Raw genomic sequence first — 26,096 nt, forward strand, 5'->3', positions numbered from 1 at the left:
CGCAGAACGCGGCCTCTGGCATGATTAGAACGTGCACAGGATGAGGCACGCCTTTTAGCCAATCACAGCGCCATTACTGACTGAAGGGACTACCTGAAAACGCCCTCTCACCTGCCCTTTCCCTCAGCCTTTATAAACCTGGAACTTGTGCTGAATAGACGGACATTCCTCACCAGCCTGTTTCGGGGAGTTCCTTCACAGAGCACCTTTGCCTCACCCTCGACGACCTGCCCCTTGCCGGCGCCCACCATGGTGGGGACGCACCCTGCCGTCACAGAGAAGAGCCAAAGGAGCAAAAACCCGGCCGCTTCGGGCTTGTCCAGCGACAAAGAGCATGATGGCGCTGGCAAGCGGATCGGACCCCACAACCAAGCCACGATTCCAGACTTCGACCCCGCCAAACTAGCAAGACGCAGTGAAGAGCGAGACAATGTGGACATGCTGGTGTGGTCACCGAATCCGAGACTCTCTGAGGCAAAACTGGACGAATACATCGCCATCGCCAAGGAGAGGCACGGCTACAACACGGAGCAGGCTCTTGGGATCCTCTTAAGCCGTAAGCACGACATTGAAAAGGCACTGGCAGATCTACCCAACCTCACCCCGTTCCTAGACGAGTGGAGTGTGGAAGATAAAGTCTTATTTGAGCAAGCCTTTAGATTTCACGGAAAGGCATTTCACAGAATTCAGCAGATACTTCCTGATAAACCCATTGCAAGTCTGGTGAAGTTTTACTACTCTTGGAAGAAGACGAGAGCTAAAACCAGTGTGTTGGATCGCCATGCGCAAAAACGAAAGCGAGAGTGGGAGGAGAGTGAAGACGAACTGGAAGAGACAAACGGAAATAATCCTATCGACATGGAGGTTGATCAAAATAAGGAAAGCAAAAATTGGGTCAAAGAAAACAGCGCACAGGCTAAAAACCAGACACGGAGAAAACCTCCAAAAGGCATGTTTCTTTCTCGAGAAGATGTGGAGGCTGTGTCTGCCAGTGAGTCTGCTGCCACCACGGCACTGAGGCAGCTGGACATGGAGCTGGTCTCCATCAGGCGACAGATTCAAACTATTAAACAGACAAACAGTGCCCTCAAAGAGAAGCTGGATGCTGGGATTGAACAGTACCGTCCCCCACGTTCTGCAATGCACCAGAAGAAATGCAGCATGATCACAACTCATGGTGTATTTCAGAAAAATCTACAGGGAAATGTGAATTAAAGTACACGTGAGGTGGGGGGGTGTCACCCTCAGCATGCCAGTCAGCTGCAGCTGGCATTACAATCCAGCCCAGTCAGATGACTTCAATACCAGAAGCCCAAGACTGAACTCAAGCAAAGACATGCTGCTTGGGTCCCTCTTCCTGGTTTGCCGTCTTGTGTGCCTCACAGAGCACATCTCTGTGTCTCCTCCTCTCTGTATATCTGACTTTGTAATAAAAATAAAAATAAATCTTTAAAAAAAAAAGACTCTGAGTTTAGTTCCAACCTCAGAACGTCACGGGAGCGGGTACAATATTAAAATTGTGGCAATAAATAAAAGGCTTTTAGCTGCAATAAAGGGTTCCTTGAGGCTGGACTACAAACAAACCACTGGCGACAAAGTTCCAAATGAAAACTTCTTGCTCACAATTTAGGAAAGATGAAGATCAAGAACAGAAATTCCAGGGCCCAGCGGCGTGGCCTAGCGGCTAAAGTCCTCGTCTTGAACGCCCCGGGTCCCATATGGGCACCGGTTCTAATCCCGGCAGCTCCACTTCCCATCCAGCTCCCTGCTTGTGGCCTGGGAAAGCAGTCGAGGACGGCCCAAAGCTTTGGGACCCTGCACCCGCATGGTAGACCTGGAAGAGGCTCCTGGCTCCTGGTTTCAGCTTGGCTCAGCTGCAGCCATTGTGGTCACTTGGGGAGTCAATCATCGGATGGAAGATCTTCCTCTCTGTCTCTCCTCCTCTCTGTATATCCGGCTTTCCAATAATAATAAAAAATCTTAAAAAAAAAAGAACAGAAATTCCAATAGTATGTTGTGTCCTATGAGATAATTTACATGGATGATATTATGCAGAGTTACATAAAAGCTGAGTTTACTGTACTTTAGATGAACTAATAAGGTGGACATGAATACATTCCAAACCATCAATATCTTTAAGTTAGAAATGCTTTATACAATCTACTGCCAAGGAAAGTAATTGAAAAACTTGAGCCACAGATTGCTGAAGGGAAATTACCAGATTTCTCAGAATGGCAGATAAATATCTAGGGAGCTTGTGTTCAATGTAGCCTTATAAAGATAGCAATAAAACTTTGGAACACATAAACAAACTTCAGTCATCAAAAAAAAAAAAAATGCACGTCCAAAGATGAGGACAACAGATTTTTCTTTGACATTCTCACCCTTTCCTCCCCCCTACAGATGAAGCATTTTATCCTCAAGTGTGTAGGTTTCGGACCCTAGACCACACTATCATTCAATTCCCATAAAAATCCACATAGATTGTTACTTTAGAAAAGAGAAAAATTAGCAAAGCCATGTTTTATTACATGTTATTTTAATCTGTTCCCAAATCAGTATTAATTTGCAAATTTCTTCAAGTACTTTGTCAAAAAAAATTGTAAAAGCTTAGCTTTTCATGGCTGTCGCTGTATTCTTAATTCATAGCAATGTTTGTTATGGTTGGGTCATATGATTGCAAATTAATGTCTTTATCCTGCTGTCACGAAGCCTTTTGATTGCTTAATTCTCTTCTACACACTCAGGCAAGGTGCGTTCCCACTCAGATAAACAGTAGCCTAGCAACTGTAAATCTCAAGAACGTTCTATGATTAATTTAAAAACAAGACCACCCCCTCCACTCTGAGGATACTGCTAGAAGGCTCTGTAAATGAAGAAAGGCAATCACTTCTACTTACTGTTTAGTTTTCAACTTTAAGTAGACAAGAACTTTGATTCAAAGTTCAGGGAAATCAAATCTCCATTTAAGGGAGTATCCAACACATCAAAGTCAAAGAATGAAGCAGTTTGCATTCTAACAAACAGTAATCCCATTCCCTGGTTTCTGGATTTTTTCAAGTTAGGTAATACAATGAGCACACACAGACCACCAAATTTTGTTAGTGAAAGTAATTATGTAGTGCACTCAAAATTTATATCAGTAGAGAAAGAAGGCTGATGTCCCGAATCACAAAGAAAAACGCAGTAGGTTACATCAGCGTTAAAATTAATTTGGATAATTACCATAAATAACAATATGTTAGAATAGAAAGCAATGTATTTTTTACAATTTTTTTCCGAGAAAATGAGACTGTTACAAATGAAATGTTGAACTCTATTAAATTTAAATTTCAGATAAACAAATCTGTCTTAGGGCAAGGGCTGTGGCAGAACAGGTCATGACGGATCTCTGTCTCTCGCCCTCTTTGTAACTCTGCCTTTCAATTATATAAAATACAGTTTAAAATAAAGGGTTTTTTTGAATAATCTGAGGATGTTCCATAAATTATTTTGAATTACATACTATGCATCGTTTGAACTACATTTGTGACCAATAAAGATATTCATTGTTTTAACTAAACTGTGTTGAAATGTATTTTATTTGCTATATCTGACAGCCTAATTACACAGATTTGAGCTGAAACTATGAAACAATTGATTAACTTGCTTACACTGTGAATTAATAGTTGGTAACACAGTATTAGAATAGCTTTTGTCTTTTTTTAACTGAGATATCATTATCTCAACCAGATAATTTCACCACAGAATAATGTCTAAAATTGTGATCAAGTATATTTTAGGTTTTTAATCCCAAAATATCTTATTGGCAAACTTTTCTGTTCACTTAATAAGTAGTGGGTGATGCTATGGAAATAGCGAACCCATGAAAAATTTCTCAGGATCACTCTTCTATTTGACAAGCAGCAACACAGCATTAAAGAAAACATCCTGATGGATGAGAAAGACAAGCACACTGCAGAGAGCCGTGGCGCTTTCAGGTGTGGGCTGGAGCAGGCCTGTGAGAGGGACTGGGTATTCAAGTGAACTGAGATGGTGGAACACGGGAGAGCATGCAGGGGCACATCAGGGCCTGCAGTGAGGAAGGGCTTTGTTGTCATTTTTATTTCACCAGTTACAGCAAGTTTTCCACTTGTGAAAAGTGGAGCGCAGATCCTAGAAATTGAAATCCTTTACTAAGGCACAGATGAATGCAGTGCAATCAATGGCAATATCAGATTGAAACTCATGTCTGTTAATCAATGTGACTTAACCCTGATTTAGGGAAAAGAATTCCTTGGAGGACAGAATATCAACCCGGTGCGCTCCCTTGCATGCATTTCTGCTGAATATTAGCATTACATCTTATCAGTCAGGATACCAGTCGTCCCTGGGGAAGGATGTGGAAGAGTAACAGCTTGCAGAGGAGCGGGCCAGGATGGGAGCTCGGGGCTGCGGATTCTAGTATTATCCACATGCTCTTACTAGACACAGCCACAGCAGGTGCCATTCAAAAGGCTTCCTTGGGAGATTTACATAGGGCATTTACCCTGCCAGTCATTTTTTTTTTATATGTAAAAGGTGATGTCCTCCAGTCTTTTCGGCGCTCAGCATCTTTGACTATGCACAAGAGAAAGTTCCACATAACCTGCAATATTCAATGTCCTTCTGTGAATTGCTTTGGTTTCACAGCATTTAACACTGAAACTGCATTCCCAGCAAGAACTGCAGGTATGGGAAAGACATTATGTATATTTTAAGGCCTGATCCCATCTCTTGCACACACTAAACTTCAATCAATTGTTTGAAACTGACTGCATCCAAGCTCCAAGTATCACAAGAATTTGGACGCGCTGAACACATTAACAATACTTATCTCACCAGGAACCGAGTTTCTCCCAATGCACCAGGGCTAAAAAGAAGACTTGGAAGCATGCATTGCCATACCCTAGATTCATTCTTTTGCGAGAGCTCAGCATAAAACTGTGGTCATAGAATGCATACCCTCTTTTTCCTGAAACCTTAGTTTAATATTTTGCACTGTAATTAAACAATGATAAAAAATGATAGGCTCATTAAACTTATTTGAATTCAAACTGTAATGGACCATGGTAACTATGTGAATTTGGGCAAGGCATCTTGTCCCATTGTGCCCGTATTAAAAAACAGGGGTAGGGAGTGGTGCAGATGTTTAGCCTAAAGACACTGGCCTGTCAGAACTCTTAGTTAAGCCCTAGCTCCTCCAATTCCCATTTAGCTTCCTAGTAATACACACCCTGGGAAGCAGAGGATGCCACCTGAGACCTGGACTGAGTTTCAGATTCCAGGTTCGAGTCTTGCCCAATTCTGGCTTTTGAGGAGTGAACCAAATGAGGGACGATCTGTTTCTTTCTCCGTGTGGATCACTAAGATGAAAACAAAAAACTAAATAAGAATATTACAGCAGCCTCACGGGATTTTTGTGAAGGTGATTACAAAATCTGGACACCACACAATCACAGTAAGTTCTCAAATGATAGCTACTTTTGTTACCGCAATCATTTTTATTGCTATCATCAAATTATGTTGTGTTAGAAATCTTGGAGGAACTTAAATCATCTTATTGGAAACATTGTTAAGCTCCTTCTTTTTCTTACCCACTGAATTCGATAATCCTCTAATAAGGATCAATAAAAGGGAACTCAAATGAGTCAGTGCAGAGAAGTAAGTACCACATGATGAGTATCCCTGAGTTGCATACAAAAGTACTCCTGAGGGCTCGTCGCAATATCCTAGTGGCTAAAGCCCTCGCCTGGCAGGTACCAGGATCCCATATGGGCACTGGTTCTAGTCTAGTCCCAGGGGCCCTACTTCCCATCCAGCTCTCTGCTTGTAGCCTGGGAAAGCAGTCAAGGACAGCCCAAAGCCTTGGAACCCTGCACCCACATGGGAGACCCTGTAGAAGCACCTGGCTCCTGGCTTCAGATTGGCACAGCTCCGGCTGTTGCGGCAGCTTGGAGAGTGAATCTACAGATGGCAGATCTTCCTCTCTGTCTTTCCTCCTCTCTGTATGTCTGACTTTGCAATAAAAATAATCCTTTTTTTTTTAAAAAAAAAGTACACCTGAATCTAAGTAAGGAAATTTGAAAAGTAACCTTTTAAAAAACAATAAATGGAGAAAACAAATTTATTTGGCACATTTGGTAGACCCTTGGAAGCCAGTACGCTGATGATCTTTAATGCAATTCTTCTATATCAGAGCATCTTAATGAACACATTAGCTAACTACAGATGTTTTTGGCTAGACAGCCACACGTGCCATATAAACAATGCTTGTGAATGAACACTCACTGGCCTCTGTGGCCTGACTGTACCTTGTGATGTTGCTTTAAATGGAAGGAGTCGGCGCCCAGCCAGGAGGAGCTGAACCCTCCACACCATGTATCAGGGAGAGGTAGCTTCCAGTGCTGTGAATTTTAAAGTTAAATACTCTGAAGACTTCACTGGTTCTGAATATCTCCTATCTAAAGATTTCATAATAACCGAAATTCCCAGAATTCAACTTAAGTCCTTTCAACAGCATACCTTCCCCCCTCATTTTTCATTAAATGTTAGAGTTTTAATATAGAAATACAAGATAACCACAGGGATTACAAAGAGCTTTGAGAAACAGGTAAATTTTCAGCAATGAGAAAGGTCTAAAACACAAGAATTGAAAAGGGACTTTGAGAATACTAAGTAGCCTGAACATACTGAGAACGCAGAATAAATCATAGAATAAGTGATGAGAGAACCAGAAATATACATATGGCTTTTTAGACCTAAATTTACTGCCTGAGACTTTTAAAGCATTATATCAAGAAGGACTTATTTATTCAGAAAGTGATCAAAAATTTTTATCTTTAGCCTTTTAAAGATTTTAAAACACTATTTGAAATTCCTGAGTTACAGAGAGATGAGATAGAGTTGGGGGATCAATGCCATACATCCACTGACTCATTCTGTAAGGGGCCATACCAGTTCCATTACAACAAGCTCCAACATAAGCTGAGAAATAGAAAAAAAAGGAAAATAAAGGGAAGCTTTTATCAACTCCCTTGAGTGACTGCAGGAAATTGGGCAATTAAAATGCCTCCATGAGTATTTAGGCCTTGATTCTTTGATGAGAGATACAGTTAGAAAGAGAGAACAGGAAGTGAGAAGCAGTTTGGATTTGTGTATCTCCCATAAGCAACTTCCAAGCAAACATATGTGAGTGAAATAAAAACTAAATTTCTTATAAATATATACATATTTCATGTGATACTCAAATAATCCTGTCTTGCTGCTCTCGTCTAGTTGGTGAGTTTTTCTGTGCTATTAAGTATTTAAACAGTTATATATCTGACAATAGATAAATGGCATGCAAAGTGTTCCATTAACAAAGATATTATTCTTGGTTCAACGATACAAAATTCATTCACAACTGAAAACAGATTTAAACTTATTTGCAGGGCCATTGAGAGAGTTCATCATTACAAATAATTCCATCTGGCAAGCATTCACAGGAACCACTTCACACCATGCCTCTCAGCGAGTTGACTGTTCCTAACTGTGACATATCCTTTCATCTTAACTGGAAACCTCAGGAGGTAGACTGTGTGCATAATTGAAAATATAATTGAAAACAAAGTATCATGCAATGTCACTTGGAAAGTCAAAATGATGATTTGCACATTTACTGAAGTAAAATTAACCATGAGTCAAAAACACAGATGTCAAAGTTACTGATGTTTTAACAAACCATGAAGTGTGGCACAAATGATGAAAGTTGAAAATAAAATTTTGATTATTTAGATAATTCATGGAAAACATATGTGCTTCTGAAAATAATTTTCTCTTTTCCACAGATTTATAGTAGCACTGATTGAATGCCATTATTGATATTTCTAGCATTTTATACTGCAGTTGTTGAAAACACTCACTCTAAACAGCCTAAACTAACTGCCCATACTTAAACAGAGCTTCCACCTCTTTCTGAACTCACAAGCACGGGCCAGGGTCAGAGCAATCAGGACTAAATCTACACATCAGCAGAAGAGACATAATAAAATTACAGTGTCCACATTACGACCTTGTTACATAGTAAATCAGGTCACTTGTGCCAAGAGCTTATCACGTGTACTTTTTATTTAAACAACAACAAAATCCAGTTGCCCATAATTTTGAAAGGTAGAATGTCATTCCCACCTTAACAAAAGCAAAACGTGAGGTGATTCTGTAGAATTTCAATTCTTCATAAATTCGTCAAAAAGCTGTGGCTACAGACAGCAAGGAACCAGGAATCCAAGACAACTCTAAAACTCAGACGCTATGTGGACAGTGTGGAGGACTCAGGTGGGTAAATGTTTTTCAGCAATAACCGTTCATACATTTCCACAATTACCTGTTTACAGTATGAGGGTGATACAGCCCAGATGTACGTGTTGAAGTCCTAATCTCTAGCACTTCACATTGTGATATTTAGAAATACTGCCTTCAAAGAAGCATTCAGAATCCTCTGTTGGTGCAGTGGCTAAGTCATTGCATGAGACAGCTGCATTCCATATTGGAGTGCTTGTTCCAAACCTCAGCTCATCTGTGCCCAAGTCCCAATTCCTACTAATGGGTACCCTAAGAACAGCAAGTTACAGCACAAGTAGTTCAGAGAACTTGAGTTCTTAGTTCTGGGCTTCAGCCCGGCCCTGCCTTGCCTCTTTAGGCCACGTTTAGGAAGTGAACCAGCTGATAAGAAGGCTTCTTTCTGTCACCCTGTCTTTTGTGGGAAATGTCCTGCTACCTGGTGGGTGTGGCCTTATTTACCCCAAACTACATGAAAACAAATTAACACAAAAACATAATTAAAATAAAGGTCATTATTAATTTCCTTACTTTTCTAGCTATAGCTTTGCCTCCATACGATATTATTTAAAGAAACAAAGTGATATTAGAAAAACATATTATGATACACAGCTATATAGCAGAAAAATATACTCATTTAGATGTCTGAAAGAATATTTAATGTGTCCTCCATGGGTGGCATCAAGAAATATATAAATGTAAGTGGATCTACAAATTTGCATAGTATAAATATGACCCATAATTAGGAATTTCAAACTCTTAAGCCCAAGTGTAAGCATAGGGTAATTTTTCAAATGTGATTGCTTTTATATTTATAGTCTTTAACACATTAAAATCCAATTTATTTAATTCTATCAGTAAAATAATTGAATCAAGTAAATTGAGGTTAGGTCATATTTCCCTAATATCATTATCAATACTCACATAATTAGCTCATGATATTTTTTGCAACTGATTCATGCCTCACAACTTTTTCTGGTTTCAAACATAGTTTGTTATAAATAGATGCACACTTGGTAATAAAAAGAACTTCAAAAAATTTATAGAAAATATATATTAATATAAATAATGTATAAATTTTAAAAATCAAAGAAACGTTTTGGTTGGTGTTCTAAATTAATCAATGTATCTAGTATCTGTTAATGATTTTTTTTCTTGCCATGGAATGTATTTTCTCATTAGAGATTGACACAGTGGGAAATAACAATTACAGTTTCATATCTAGGGATAGACCATTTGAGGGCAAGACAAACATAAGTGAACATGAAGTGTTAGACTAGAGTTTATAATATTTTAATACGAGTACACAGGAGACCCTTTCCCAATAGCATTTTTGCATATGAAGTTTTCAAAGGTTTTGTTCCTAAGAATCAGAAATCTAGAACAAGCAATTCCAGCATTCCTAATTTGCAGGTTTACCTAGGACACGCAACGAGCAGCCACTGACATCAACTAAACAGAGAGGAGTTTTCAAATATTAAACGCTGTATTTGAAGTCAGTGCTCATGAATTAAGTCTTCCTTTTTCTGCATTATGCCTAAGACAAATATAAAACAGTTTGATAATGTGCTAATAGTCATGAAACTCAGTTCTCTTTAAGAGGTTGATAAATTTAAAGGCAAAAACCTTGTAACACTTAAACTCTAATTCTCCTGAGGAGCTGGATACCAATCCTGTTAACTGCTGAAGTACTTGATGACAAAGAAAGTACATATTCCTTCTGCTGTACTCTGTAGTTACCTTGCTCTGACACTAATAGGGTGTAACACTGAACAATGAATGCATGCACACCAAGTGGAGGGGATGCCTGGGCACCAATCTTGCAACTGGCTAGCTCAGGGGATGGATTTTTACTTCCAAAGTCTTATCATTAAACATCAAGTTAGAGAAACATCAGCAGCTGTAGGTCAGGAGGGGGACAGAGCAAAGTTAAGTGAATTCCTGTCAGAGTTTGCAGTCCCCAGATAATAAAGCGAAGGTGCCTGGAGTACCCTAAAACATCATGCAGACAACGGAAGTCAATTGGAGTGCTGTTGCAGCCACTGTGGGCAGTCATGTTTGCAGTTTCCGCGCATAAAGGAGGGGTTGGTTCTGGAAGCAGACTGCAAAGAAAGGGCAAGATGCAGAAACAGCACAGAGCTCGAACATGAAAGAACTCTGCAAGACTGCAACTCGGAAACCGTTTCAAAATTATGCAAATAATGAGTTTAAGGCCCTTAAAAAGGAAAATGAGACCTACTTTATGTTGCCACTCTCAAAACAGCAATTATTTTTTTGTTAATTTATCTCAATTGTTAAAGATATGTTTAATGCTGCCAGACATGAGACCTTATATATCAACAGGAATGTCAAGAAGAACAGATTTTTGAACTGAACCCTCTCTCCATGTAGCACTTGCTTTCCTTTCATGAACACTTAACAGCATCTTGATCGAACCTCCATCTTCACCGTAACTGACATGTTCACATAGCCAAGGAACTCCAATTGCTTAGGAATGGTTCGAGGCAATGCTATTTCAAATCTTATCAGAGAGATTATGCCAGATTACTTCATTAATGCCAAATATTTACATGTGTTGGTAATGAAGTTCTTACTCATCTTTAATAAAGATACTGCAACTCGAGAGATTCAACTGCAAGCAAACTGAGCTTGTTACAGAGCGATGCTGAGTGCCTAACAATCAGCACCAAGAGAAAGGGAAGAAAATGAGTGGAATATAACCATATTGCAAAAAATGCCAAGACATCTCTCAGTTGTAAAACCCAGAAGTGCTTCACACATTTGTAAATCACACTGCCTTAAGTGGAGTTTGGGACATGAATTCCGTGCAAAGAGCTTACTGAGAGAACATTAGGGAGTAAATAAAGAAGGATAAAGACCAGAATGTGTTCTCAGAGAAAGCCTGGCCTGCCTGACCCAGGCACATCAGTAGGATTCCAGCTTTGCTCCTAAGATACAGGAAGACGGGGAGAGGCAGTCCTCTATCTTCCCATGGTGAGGCAACTCACCTTAGAGTAAAGTCCAGGGAAGGAGATGTCAGAAGCAAATCGGACAGCAGCTTCCAGAGTGGCCCTGCCTGACAGCAGCAGCTCCTGTCACTCGCTCACTTCCATACGCAAATCCTAGGAACTCTCACCAATCACAGCTTCAAATATTTCCCAAGATGCCCTTCCATATCTAGGCCCTGCCTTCTTCTGGACTCCCCACTAAATCACTGCGACAATCTCTCAAGACATCAATGCAACCTCCACACGACCACCCGCCATCCTCCTAGAAGAGAGACCCTTTTCTCTCCTTAAGTTGTCATTGTTTTTAGACCTTCACTTTCTCAAACCGGATTTCTAAATGCCTGGTTGGTTAAAAATCTCACTTAAGCTCTGAAAACAGATACCTTCAAAATTACAGCCCAATTTTCTGTCCACCTGTGTCTCATTTCTCCTATATGCTAAGGTTCTGCTGAACAGCTAATGTGTAAAGCTTCTATGTATGTACAAAAAGCTGTGTTCACGTTCAGGAGTATTTACTGATGGCCACAAATCAAGGAACAATGGAAAAGAATGGATTTTACAACACAAGAATTTGACTTCAAGTTGTAATTTGAACATATTAGGAGTTTTGTCTTTCCTCAGCTCCCTTGACTATAATAAGCACATTTCCAACAAAACAGTTTTGAAATAATAAGATATGAGAAATTACTGGCATGTTCTAAGTAGCAGACAAAATTTATCCTACCTATATTGAATTACCTTGCATAGTTGTTAGTCACAGAACACAGGTTCAACATTTGTCATGATGTAATAACTCAAGATATATTGATTTTTCTGTATATTTCCTTTTAAAGTTTCTCATGTGATTATATAGCATTTTATACAGTTTTATACTAACATGAACATATTAAGTCTCCCTAAAACTACTTAGAAAAGACTGATAGCCTGAAATATTTTAATTAAAAATTTTTTTGATTTTTCAAAAATTTAAATTAGATAGGTCAATGGACTATAGCATTTCCTTGCTTCCTGCAAACACAGATCCACATGGAGCCTTCTTGTCATTGTTTTTTTCCTCAGATTAACATATTAAAAGCACAGTTCCCATCATTCACAGTTGTGTTTCTTCCTATTTGATTTATCTAAGCCCTTATGTAAACCTTATCTTCATTTTGCATGAGCACACATTATTCCCTATTAAACCCTATGTTTCTGTCAGCCTCCATCGCTTGTGTGAACTGTGAAAAAATTTTTTTTGTTAGCCAGGTTTTTCCTTTTTTTTTTTTTTTTTTTTTTTTAAGAACTATCTGTACTAGGGGCTCGGCGGCGTGGCCTGGTGGCTAGGGTCCTCGCCTTGATCCCATGTGGCTGCTGGTTCTGGTCCTGGCAGCTCCACTTCCTCTCTGTCTCTCCTCCTCTCAGTATATCTGACTTTGTAATAAAAATAAAATAAATCTTTAAAAAAAAAAAAAAAAGAAAGAACTATCTGTACTGGATACTTGCCAAAAGGTTATCCAATGTAAGGAGGCCCCCCTAGAACTTTATGCTAGGTCTGTGTTAAAGACTTCAAAAAGGAAATAGTAACAGATGCTGTGACAGCATTTGTGGGACCAGCATTGTAGTGCAGTGAGTAAATCTGCCACCTGTGGCGCCGACATCCCATCTCAGCACCAGTCAGAGACCCAGGTGTTTTCCTGCTCCAATGCTGACCCAGCCAAGTGCTTATGTACCTGGAAAAACAGCTCTCAATGGCCCAAATCCTCAGACTCTGCGCCTACTTGGAACAACTCTAACAGGTGCAGGGTCCCAAGGCTTTGGGCCATCCTCAGATGCTTTCCCAGGCCACAAACAGGGAGCTGGATGGCAAGTGGATCACCTGGGACACAAACATATCCATATGGGATCCTGACACTTGCAAGGAGAGCATTTAGCCATTAAGCCATCACCAGAGGTTAGGTTTCTGCATCAAAGTCCTTCAAGCAGATCATGCTGATGTCGAGCTGAGGGTAGGTGGCACAGCAGCCATGGTGGTGCTTGGGCTTCCAGAACTCCATGTGGGAACAGCAGACTCCTGGCTCCTCTTCTGTCTTTCTCTGTTGCTCTGCTTTTCAAATAGGAAGATTTTTTTTTAAAGATAATTTGAATATTTCATGGATATGCAACTTTATGTAAAACATGTCACATCATTGGAATACTTATATTTTATGGAAAAAATTTCCCTAAGTAAACTTTACTTCTTTAGAACTGCAAGGCTTTAAGTTCTTAAAAACACTGGCAATGGGATATCAAAAAAGAGAAAAGCACCATAAGTTCAAATCATGTCATATTTTATTATACATTTTTTCAAAATGTGAAAACTCAGATGCTAACAATTAATCAGCTCAAGGTGACAACTGCAAGCGAAATTTCTATTTTTCACATAAGTAACTTGGTTGACATATACAAGTGTGAGAAAATATGCAGTGTAATAAAATCTAATGTGAAGAAGACATTTACAAATCACAAAATATTTGAATGCTGAACATTATAAGAGCACAGGACACCTTCATAAGGGTGTCACTGGCACAAGAAAGAAATTTTGATGATATTGACAACGACAGTCAGGGGATGATGAATCCATGCCCTGATGTCTTCATGATGGCCTAGGTGATTTGTGGATAGAGTCCTAATCATTCTCTTTGCTCTCTGTTTACAGTTCATTAAGGTACATGAGGTGACATATTTAATGCATGAATAATTTGCACACCATAAAATGGCTTTCATTTGTAATCACTTGTGAATATTAGACTTTTAATAACTGCTGGGAAGAACTATACTAATTGCCTCTTATTTATGTCTCCTGGAGATAAAAGTCACTTTCTCTCCAAAAACAGTTGCACCACATGTCTGTGGCTTCAGTCTGCAATATTGGTGTCTCTATTAACCACCTTTTTCTCACTGTGTTCCTGCTGATATGAAAATAGTGCTATTATCCTGCCTTAATTTTGCCCTCCTATTGCTACCTCACAATTTATTCTGTTTACTTTACACAGCAAAAACTGCCTACACCACTGTCTTGTTTCTCAAACTAAGTTGAAATTTATTTTAGAGAAAATTAGAACCATGGATGTTGACAAAACAATAATGGCTAATGAAAAATGATAATATTTAAATGATGCAATGCTTGTATGCTGTTGTTCAGGAATCTAGAAGATTCTTACATTTATAAAGGATAAATATAAGAAAAGCATATAATAATAATAAAATGTAATCTAAAAGTAGTCAAGAACTAAACTGATAATTTTTTTATTAAAGCTTTTAGTTCACCTTGAATTAATCTGTGTATGTTCTCAAGAAGCAGTGTAATGTTTCCTTGTTCCGTATGAGGTCTGAGTTGTGGCACAGTGCGTAAAGCTGCCATCTATAATGCTGATATCCCTTATGGGTACCAGTTTGAATCCTGGCTTCTGCATTTCTGATCCATATGTAGCATATTTTGTCTATGTATGAGAAAGAGTTGAAATGACAAATTTATACCTTCTGTGGTTAGTTCCTAGTTTCTGGAACATTAAGTCCCGATGTTATTTAAATGTCATAAGCAAAGTAAAAATTTTAATCCTTAATCTTTTCCTAATCCTTTCACCTTATTTGTAAACAAGAAAAAAAATGGTCTGGACAACATTACATTTACAATAACTACTTAATATTTTTAAACATTCAGTTATTTTTATTGGAAAGGCAGATTTACAGAGAGATGAAGATCTTCCATCCACTGTTTCACTCCCCAAATGGCTACAATGAACAAAGCTGAGTGAAAGCTAGGAGTCTGGCGCTTCTTCCTGGTCTCGTACTTGGGTGCAGGGTCCCAAGGTTATGAGCCATCCTCCACTGCTTTTCCAGACCATGAGCCGGGAGCTACCAGGAACTGGAGCAGCTGCACCTACGCGAAATCCTGGTACTTGCAAGGGAAGGAGACTATCCAATTGAGCCATCATGCTGTGCCACACTCTCAAAGTTATAAGTTTTATACGTAAACTTGTTAAAATGAAATGTTGCACTAGACATGAGTAAAATCAGCATCTTAATATGGATGCAGGAAAAAAAGACACAGAAATATACTAAGCTAGAGTGATAAATTTTTTAAAAGATGAAGCGTTAGTGCTATTTTATTAAACAGAATTTACTTATGTGAATCTATGCTTGTCTGATAGCTTAATATATCCTGGTGAACATGAAATCATTTCAAATGTAAAATATATGTAAATATTTTCAGATGATCATAATTACAGATACTTAAAGAGAATCCATATGAATTTCTATTACATACATTTTAGAAGATACTGTGTTCTTTTAAAGAGCTTTATGTATTAAAAAAATAGAGTAACAGAGAGAGTCAGAGACAAAGACCTTCGTTCTACCAGTTGACTCCTTGAATGGCCCCAACAGCCAAGTCTGCACAGGCCCTAAGTTAGGGATCGAGAAATTCAAGTAGTTGGGTCATCGCCACTACTTTCTCAAGCACACTAGAGGGTGCTGGATCAGAAGTGAAGCAGCTGGGATTGGAGGAAGCACTCTGATAGGAATTGCACGTATCTGAAATGTTGGCTTAGCCCACTGAGCCACAGTGCCAGCCCCAATCCTGTGACAACACTGTTCCGGCCTCATGGTCAAACAACAATCAGAAAGACAAGAAAGCCGCAAGATCAGACGTTAAAATCCCTTGGAATAAAACATTAGATGCTTTATCTGAAGAGTCTTCAGAAAGTACAAGGAAACCACATGAAAAAAATTACATGCACATTTCAAAACTTGTACATAAAATCAATTCATATGTGCTTTCATATTGAAGACAGTGCATAATAATTTTGACCCCCATGCAGTGTGTGGTATAATATATATTTCCCATCAATCTTTAAAAATCTCTCAAGTCATTATAATTAGCAACTTTAATAATGAAATGAAATAAGGTTTGCATTGTTTTGCTCTTCTCAACTCCAAAAATGAGCTAAATTGATGAAAACAACAAGTATTTTTGAAGCCATGTATTCATTAACATCTTATGAAAATAACTGACAGTGGACACTACATTGTCTCATTCTCCCTCTTTGAACAAATTCTTCCAATAGCATATCTCATTCACTGCAGGTTTTGTTGAACTCTCCTATTCCCATGCTTTGGATGAACTTGGATGTCACGTGTCCATTTAGAAAAGTTGATTTATGACGGGACCATGTGAGAAAGTCTCTGCTTAACAGGATTATTTTTTAAAAATCTTAAAAATATGATCCGGAAAAGGTCAGTTGCCTTATTAGTTCTCATCTTTGATAGCATTTTCTAAGCTTAGGGTTTAATATCAGCCCTGAAATTACTTCACATCTTTGCCATTTGGGAATCTCTTTTAAATCATTGCCAAGTTCCTAAGCCTTTCCCGCCCAAATGTGGAAGGGATTTGTTTTTCATGATGATCCCACAATTTTACAATGTGACTTTTGCCCCTTTGATTTGTCACTGGAATTTCTGACCTAATGAAATTTGTTTTCATTTCTTGTGCACCTTCTTTCTTCTGGCATCCATACTTCAAAAGGACAAGCTCGGTTTTGAGACAGGCCTTCACCTTTGGGCCATAGTTGTATAAAACAGCAAAGCCTATTTTTCAGTCTGCCTTGTGTTTAAGTCTAACAGCCTCTGTGAGTCAGTTACCCTCATGGGTGAGTAAAACCAACAGGCATGGAGGTCAGCGGTGCCTTCTCTGATGGATTTGGTTTTACTGCGACTCCTTTGGCCTCAAATATGGTTGTTCTTTATAAGATTTCTGAAATGGGTTTCTAAATTAATTTCTGGTCATGGGGGACTCCACTCACTTTATATTAAATCTCATCGTCTTCCTAAAGGAAAACACCTAGTGCATGTTTCTTACATTTATTCGATGTTTTGTTAAGGTCCATTATTGTTCCCACCAAGAAAGCATACTTTTAGACTGCCTTCAGCAGTGGGACAGGCTCCGAGAGTGAGAGTGCAGCGGGTGTGGGAAGCGGATTGCTGCTACATGCTCCTGGGAGTGCAACTAAGACTGAAGAGGTTTTGTGTGTGTGTGTCATTTCAATGCTCTGGTAAATAATAATAGTTTAAAATCCCTACACAAATCATAAATGGATGTATAAATTCATGAATGCACTAATGAACTTTTCTAACACCAATAATCCCATATCAGTTAATCAGCAGGTTTTTTTTTTTCCTTTAGGATTCCTGTGTAACATCATTGAGAGCTAAAACATCTGCTTCCCAAAACAGTTTTAAGAATCAGCAATATTTCAGAAAGTTGTGAAAATTGAGAAAATAAAGATTTGGACTGTTCAAATATTTTTCTTCGAGGTTTACAATGTGCCTATAGAATTCACATTTAATAAATGTTGCTTAAATCCAACTTTTCTATGAGTACTATTTTCATCATACCAGAGTTCATGTACACCTCAAAATGTTCAACATCATTATATGCTCAAAACTGTATGCCAAAGCAAGTATAAACACTTTTGTGAATTTGAGGATAAAAACAGAGAAAACATACTTTTCACATCTTCAACAGCATGCACTATTTTTGTCATAAAATGCTTTTACACTTACATAAAATACAGCTATACAAAGAACTAAATTAGGCTCTAGCCCATAGGCTTTGCTGTGCAATTGAGGGAACCAGAGTTTTACAGCTGACCTTTCCATACCCTGGAAACATGTAAAGCAACAATGCAATCCAAAAATAGTGTTTGGCATGAATTTGACTTAACACAAAAGACTTTTTAAGAGTCTGAATGCTGAATTTCAGCTTATATATTCTAAAGTTCATCTAGAATTGGGCAGAAGGGCTAAATCTGCTCTATGTAGCAATAAAATGAAACACTACACCATTTTGTAAAAGTCAAATGTTAGACGATGACCCTATTTTAAGGGACCAACCACTTCATAAGCCATAAAATGGATACAATTGATTATTGATGATGATTTCATTTCTCTTTGGAAATATACTCCAGTTTATTACCCTATGTTAATGTACCAGAGTAAAGCAGGCTTAGGTAATTACACTGTGAGTATTTTATCTCTGAGTTATTAAACTTGTCTCTGCCTCCCTCCACATTAATGTCAGAGGTTAATAGCAATGTTCTATTTTATCCAGTGCTTTACTTCACTTAATGCAATGATGCATGGCTTTCATTAAAGCATGAAGCAAAGGAATTGCAGGAAAAAATTAACATCTAAATTCAGGGAAAAATAACCTTGTAAAACAGAATCCAATAGTGGCAAAAATCTCTGTCAAGTTTAGCTAGGTATACAATGCAGCTGCAAATTAAATTTACGTTTTTAACACACAAAAAGAACATTAAATCATATTACAGCATTTCCAAGGTGATATCTTTACTATTGCTTTTATACACACATATCTGTTAAAAAAAATAACAAGCCGATAAAATGTCTTATTGCCAACCAATCTTGCCTAGAGTTGTGCTTTTACCATTTAATCAGGTGCACTGCTCTTGAAAACGGTTATTTGCAATTATATTGAATAAAGGACGGTATAATTGGATGGGTGTATTTTTTTCCCATCTTAAATCATTAACCCTTACCTTAACTAACTCCATTTTTATACATGCCGAACAAATTAAAGCAGTCATTCTCTGCATCTTCATTCCTTTTAGTAGTTACACATTTACTTTATAATTTATAGCACTAATTCAATTATCTGACATGTTCTGGAGCTTCCTTTTCCTTATAAATTGAGATGCAATGAATTTCTGTCTCCAACATTCTCGCCCTTGTGACCCTGGTTTGTATTTCTCATGCCTGCGCAGGGTATTTGAGCAGCTTGTTATCATTGTGGTTCCCCACTAAGTGAAGCCTAGAATGAGTTTTGAACTGATGAATCAGGTGGAAGTGAGATTCTCTGCCTCACGATTGTCCTCTCACTTATCGACATCCATCCCATTCCGCTTTTCCAAACTTAATCTCACATACATGATGCCATTCTATATCCTTACCACAATCATTTGAAGTTTACCACACTAGTATATCAATTCTGAAGTTAACTTTAGCATCTAAAGTGTTCAAAATCAGCTTTCTTAATGTTGTATATATATAATGTTTCCACTGTTAGCTATGACAAAGTTGATACCTACATTTTTTTATAAGTCTTTCTACAGAATTTTATATTCATTCTTCCCAACCAAAAAAAAAAAAACTAAAAAACTTAGAAATAAAGTTACTGGATCGTAGTATATATCTCCATTTCCCTGAATAAGCAGCAGTTTCCTAAAATGACTGCAGTCTATATTTTTGGCCAGGAAACCATAGTGTCTTGGTTACTCTCGTCAGCTAAGAGTGCTGTCAGCCGTGTGTGCCAAGGTGAGGATAATGGCCGTAACGGGCAGTGCCTGTCCATTTGAGCAGTGTCTATGTCCTCACTCTTGCTGAGTGAAGGTGCTGAGATGATGTTGGACATCGACAAGTCACATGTCATGTACAATCTGTTCCCTTGGGCTCTCCCTGAGCACACACCCAACAGAGGCACAGCGAGGCACTTCAGCACCTTGCCTGTCTCCACACAAAAAGTCAACCAAAGGATTAAGGTTCAAAGCCACCTAAGATAAGCATTTTACTGCGTCATGAGGCTATTCTTAAAAACCAAAACCAGAATTTTGTTTCATAGTTTGTGTATTGAATGTGAATAAAACAAAACCTACCTATAGTGATTGGCAACCACTGCAGTGATCTATGCTACGTTGATAAAATTTAATTTTTTTATCCTTTGCATTATGTGCACAAATGGCTCCAAACAAAAAAGACAAATATCTTAATATTAGGTTGAAAACAGCTGTGACTGCAGATCCCATGGCAAGGCCTACAGGACTTCTCCATGCCCACCAAGCTTAGGTGCTTGGTGTAGCATTTAAGACACTACTTGGAACATTACACATATCACACGGCCAAGATCTGGGTCCCAGCTCTCCTCCCAATTCCAGTTTCTTTAACGTACTGCATGCTGAAAAGCAGCAGGTGATGAGTCATGTACATCAGCTCCTACTGCCTGCTACACAAGCCCAGATGAAGTGCCCGGTCGGCCCCCTTCCGGACACTGCAGTGTGAGCAAATGGCTGGCACGTCTCTTTCTGTCCGTATGCCTATCTCAGTGTTTGAAATACATAAGTGAATACTATACTTCATGGACCACAGAAAACCAGAAAGCCCATTTAAGATAAAAGACAGTTTGAATAGTCGGAATGCAAAGTAAAATTTTAAATATTTTTTGACACATCAATTTTGTGCAAAATGCAACCACTATATATACATATATATATTGAATCACAAACAGAATACAACATTTATGATTTCTAGAAATTCAATGTTTTCAAATAAAACCTCTTGAACTGACATGCTGTCTATCATATATTATATACAAAAATCCCATATTAGAAATAAACTATCACTTGAAGATAAAAATAGGAAAAAATAACCTATTCTACAATTCTCACTTCTGAATAAAAGTGCGGCAAATCAATGCTGGGATAAAGAGGAACTAAGAATATTATAACACTTGTTTTAAAGTTTTACTCCAGTACAATATATATCAGTTCTGTTTTAGATTACGGCAAAGGCAGATAATTAGCAGGATATAAAACTCAGTGGTTCAGAAAGGAAAACATTAAAGTTCAGCAAGTTCAGGCCAGACAATTTAAAATAACGAAATGGTTCAAACACACTTAAAATAGATTTTTATATTTAAGAATAGGAGCTTTGTGAGGTAAATTTTTCACCTTAAAAACGTGCCCCAGATACTGTTGAAAGGCAATGCTCAGAGGTTTTAAACGGAGTAAGTATATAACTAAATAGTCTGATGATGAGCCTCATACAGCGCGATCCTCACTGTACACACAGACCTCAAACACCAAATAATCCTAACAAGAGGCTATGTAATTACCCACGAACACATACTGACGCAGTGTACAAAAACAAACGAAACACCTTGGGATAACGCAGATGGAGACCTGCAAACCAAGCACCTGTGCCGTACAGCCCATCTTCTGGTGCTGTACGACCTAAGGGCTACGGAATTCTTCCACCTTTGCCAACAGCTGAAGAAGCACACGAGGAGATAAGTCACAGGAGACGGGCCCTGCGTGGGATTAGGAGGTCAAGCAGCATGAGAGAAGCTTCACCAGACAAAGCCACAACCACACATTTGGCTTTGACTGTGGCACTTGTTGCAAAAGAGGCCAGATGGCACACAGAGCTGAAAATATTCACTCTCTGGCCTTTCACAGAAAAAAACCCTGGATAACAATATTGTATATTGGATAACAATATCAGAGATAATATTAACAAGAGAATATATTTTAAAACAGTAATTCAAACTTTCATTATAAAGCTGGAATAATTCTCATAAATCCTCTCCGTGGTTGCCTGACTTAATATTAAGTCTGAGTGATCACCAAAGCGGCTGTTACTCAACGTAGCACTGACCTGGTTTTAAAACACGATATTTGAGATACAGTAAAAATTAGTATATGGCCAGTACTTAACTGTTTTAGATATTCAGGCACTGATGAGGAATTATTCCTGAACAACTTCCAGATGCTCTATCCCTCTCCACAAGTTAGGAGCTAAGAGGCACAGTGGGTAAAGTGACCACCTGTGACCCTGCTAATGCATTGGGGTAACTAGCTGTACCCACAGGGAACACCTGGATGGAGTTACAGCTGGCTCCTGGTTTTTTTTTCCTGACTCAGCCCCAACCACTGGAGAATGAATCAACATAGGGAAGGAGTTTCTGTCACTCTACCTTCCAAATAAATACAAACACACACACACACACACACACACACACACACACACACACACACACACACACACACACACACGAGGAAACAAAGGCTCATGGGAATTGGGCAAATCAGTGGTAGCACCTGGAAGGCAGACAGCATTCAACCTATTTCACTTCCTTACGCGTGATTAGAAGGGAATTTCCAAAAGTCCTGTTGACTTCAGACATTTCAATGAGAAGCAGTTCTTTTGCCATGTCTGTGAGCTCTAGGTTGGAGGTCCGGCTTGGCCCAGGTTGCCTGGCCTGGGTCCATGAGCCCACCTAACAGAACTGATCCTCCTCAATGTAAAGGATGGAGTGCTGGGGGCCCGGCGGCGGAGCCTAGTGGCTAAAGTCCTCGCCTTGAATGCGCCCCGGGATCCCATATGGGCGCCAGTGCTGGTCCCGGCAGCTCCACTTCCCATCCAGCTCCCTGCTTGTGGCCTGGGAAAGCAGTTGAGAACGGCCCAAAGCTTTGGGACCCTGCACCCACGTGGGAGACCCGGAAGAGGTTCCTGGTTCTCGGCATCGGATTGGCGCGCATGGGCCCGTTGCGGCTCACTTGGGGAGTGAAGCATCGGATGGAAGATCTTCCTCTCTGTCTCTCCTCCTCTCTGTATATCCGGCTTTCCAATAATAATGTCTTTAAAAAAAAAAAAAAGGATGGAGTGCTGGACAGCAGACCATGGTGCACATAGAAGACATAGCAACCCAATGGGACCTGCAAAGGACATCTGGTACCATAACAGAGAATGGAGAACAGAACATACGGACAACTACCCCAGCCAAACAATGAGAGCAAATATCTGGGCAAATGGAGACTCTAACGTTGATTGTGTCAGCCAATGCAATTGGAAGGGATTCCTCATCCACAGATCAGCAGGATCGGCAGCATTTCAAAATTATCGCATCCACCTGGGCAGAACCCTCGGAGCGTGTGCCACATTGTGACCCTGGGTTGATACTGAGTGGCCTTTCCCCATCGTCGGATACTGAGATGATTGGGAGGCTAGGTACGGCCTATCCCCTTATCTCCTTCCTCCCCCCAGAAATGAGAAGAAGTACAAAGTTTGGAAACACTTCTCCCTAACCCTGTATCCTTCCCACCCTGATCGACTATGTAAACATTATCTAAAATAATAATTTTAGAAAGTTTTTTTTTAATTATATATGAGGGTACTACAGAAAGTCCATGGGAAAACAAAATTAGCAGTTGTTTATTTGGAGCAAAATTTGAAATCAACCATAGTTTTTTTTTCTCATATTGCACAAATTTCAATAGCTACTTAAGCATGTGGGAAAGCACAATTTTAAAAAATTCTGTGCCTGTACCCAATGTTATCAAAATATATTATTTATCTGAGAATCACACACAAGTTGGGGAGTTGGGGGAAGGGAGAGAGCAACACAGAATAAGCTGCCATCCACTGGTTTTCCTGCTGTGACTGGCACTGGGCAGCAGCCAAAGCTGGCACCTTGGGGACATGAGTCAGACTCCCTGTGTGGATGCACACAGTTCAGGCACGTCAGCCATCAACGCTGCCTCTCAGGGTCTGGCCCGGCAGGAGGCTGGATTCAGCCACCAGAATCAGGAAGCATGCAGAGGCACAAGGGACTCTTAACCTGGTAACCTGCTCCTGCCTCACTGAACAAACACCAGCTGTACAGCTGGGATTTTAACGCACTGTGAGTTTCTTGCCTATATCTGAAGCCATAGCTTCAATCCTGTACTTGTATATACATCACCTGCAAAGTTTTTCAAACACATAAGATATTTATGCAGGTAAAAGTTTTTGCATTTTTAACATTATCTCTTTAGCCGTATAAGGTTGCAGTAACCAAAGCTGGGAGAGGAGTTAGAAGGGAGAAGAGGATGGGAGAAGAGAAAGGTATGTTTTTTTATTTCAAAACAAAAATGGGTTTTTTTTTTTACACTGTTTGTAAGTGACAACAGGTGGGCTGCACTTCTACTCCCTGCACATGGGGGTCACAAGACCCAGGCTACAGGGACAGTCTCCGTCAGGAAATGCCACAGTGGAGGCAAGAAGGAAAACACAACACAGCTGCTGGAAACATACGAGGCAGGTTCCTGCAGAAACTCCTCACAACTTCCTTATTAAGGTTTTTCATTCACCTTGAATTAATCTATGAATGTTCTCAAGCAGCAATTTAAGGTTCTCTTGCTCCATGTGAAGAAATAATCACCCCACATGATTTAGTGATTTAGCCTGCTGAAATGTAAGTGATGTAATCACAGCATAGAATGAATTCAAGACTCTCCATCCTTATTGTTGAAGTATTTTCCATGCAAGAATTAACTCATCCTTAAAATTTTGATAAGTACTAGCAAACATAAGAATTTTACATCAGAGTTCAATCTAGGAATGTTGCATTTAATCACATTTCTACTTCTTTTGGAGTCAAGTTTGTCAAATTATTGCTAAAAAAAAACCCCAACAACCACTTATTTTATGTTTTCAAATTTAACGGCTTAAACTTAGTGTTGAATTTTGAAAAGTGTATCTTCCCATGGCTATAATCCATCTTATTTCGTCCTTAGTATCAAAATTGTTCTCATTTTTTTGTTATTCGTCTTCACAAAATGCTTAGGTAGTTCATGAACTTTTAAAAATCAAATTCAATTTTTTTGAATTTTATATTCACTTTTACATTTTCTCTTAATAGGATATTGTTCTTACTTCTAAGGTTGTATCTTTTGTGAATTCTATTTGGTTCTAATGGCTATTTACCCATAAGAAATCCAACACCTAAATTGGAATCATCTCCACTCCTGACGAATAGTGACACTTTAAGGCTTATTCACCAAGTGATTGCTTCTGATATCTCTAAGAGATCAAGTGCTGCATGTTGATGGCTTATTTACTCGTTGTAGCGACCTTAGCCATGCAGCCATCAGCTTTTATGGGGTCATGTCTTACTGAGCTTTATCCCTGCTCAGTATTTATATGGTGCGATTATGGGCATTATTAATGCTCGTTTCAGTATGACAGATTCAATTTCTTAAAATCTAAAAATGTGAACCTTTAATTTTACATGTGATTTCTATTATCTGACACAACAAAAGAGATAGGCTTCAGAAAGACATTCATTATAAACATCCCTTCTTGTTATAGCTATTACAATCAAATGTTTCAGTTATATCAAAGGATAAGCAAGACATACCATTTGTAGGATTTTGAAAGCCGTGAAATATATTCTAAGAAACTTGATCATTTTCCAGTAACTGAACTAGAGCTACCACAGACATTTAATATATCCAATAAAAGTGCAAATAAAATGAAAGCACTACCAAAGTAATATATAACTAGAAACTAACATTTCAACGACTTCTTCAAGTACTGAATATACCATCAATTGCAGAAAAACGATCTTAACAGCTCATCAGGCAGCTAGAAAAGGGAAATTTCCAAAATAATCTTGTGCATCATTTTCAGGTATTAGGCTGTTAATAAAATGATAAGCCTTTCCCTGGGTGTAAGAGATTTGGAAAATGATTTATAAAAATAGGGTTATTTAGGTTTCAATGACTTAGAATCACCTTTCAGCAGCTCTTTTCTGAGAACATGCTGCAAAACTCATCAATTTAAGGCTTGTCATCATTGCAAATTTTAGGGATATGTTTTGTGAATTACTAATATACTCCATATATCTCAGAGAGATACTTCTAAAATAGTAACACATATGTTGAGCATTAATTTAACAAACTCAAGACAAAACATTTATGTAAATAACTACCTGTCACTTGTTAGCCTAAAATCGAGTCTTTAAATTACTGTGTAATATTTTTTTGTAACATATATTTGAAGCCAAAAATATATAGAGTTTCATTGCATCTTATTTTTTTTGGCTCAGAATACTTTGCATATTCTGATAAATTCTCCCCATTGACCCTCTATTCTCCTGCCTCCACCACCACAAAAAAAAAA

The 26,096-nt window shown here is 38.8% G+C and overlaps 1 protein-coding gene across 1 annotated transcript; it reads left to right on the forward strand.

Moving 5' to 3' along the window:
- Positions 1-249: 249 nt before the first annotated feature.
- On the forward strand, positions 250-1,215 carry LOC101520098 (REST corepressor 1-like). Its single transcript, XM_036497577.2, has one exon. It carries the CDS (start codon positions 250-252, stop codon positions 1,213-1,215), a length of 966 nt encoding a protein of 321 aa, XP_036353470.2.
- Positions 1,216-26,096: the final 24,881 nt, after the last annotated feature.

The sequence above is a fragment of the Ochotona princeps genome, chromosome 28 (genome assembly GCF_030435755.1).
Source record: "Ochotona princeps isolate mOchPri1 chromosome 28, mOchPri1.hap1, whole genome shotgun sequence".
Classification (NCBI taxonomy): domain Eukaryota; kingdom Metazoa; phylum Chordata; class Mammalia; order Lagomorpha; family Ochotonidae; genus Ochotona; species Ochotona princeps.

Bases quoted from the DNA above. Each gene is read 5' to 3' on its own strand.
- LOC101520098 (XM_036497577.2), top strand. From the start codon at position 250: ATGGTGGGGACGCACCCTGCCGTCACAGAGAAGAGCCAAAGGAGCAAA.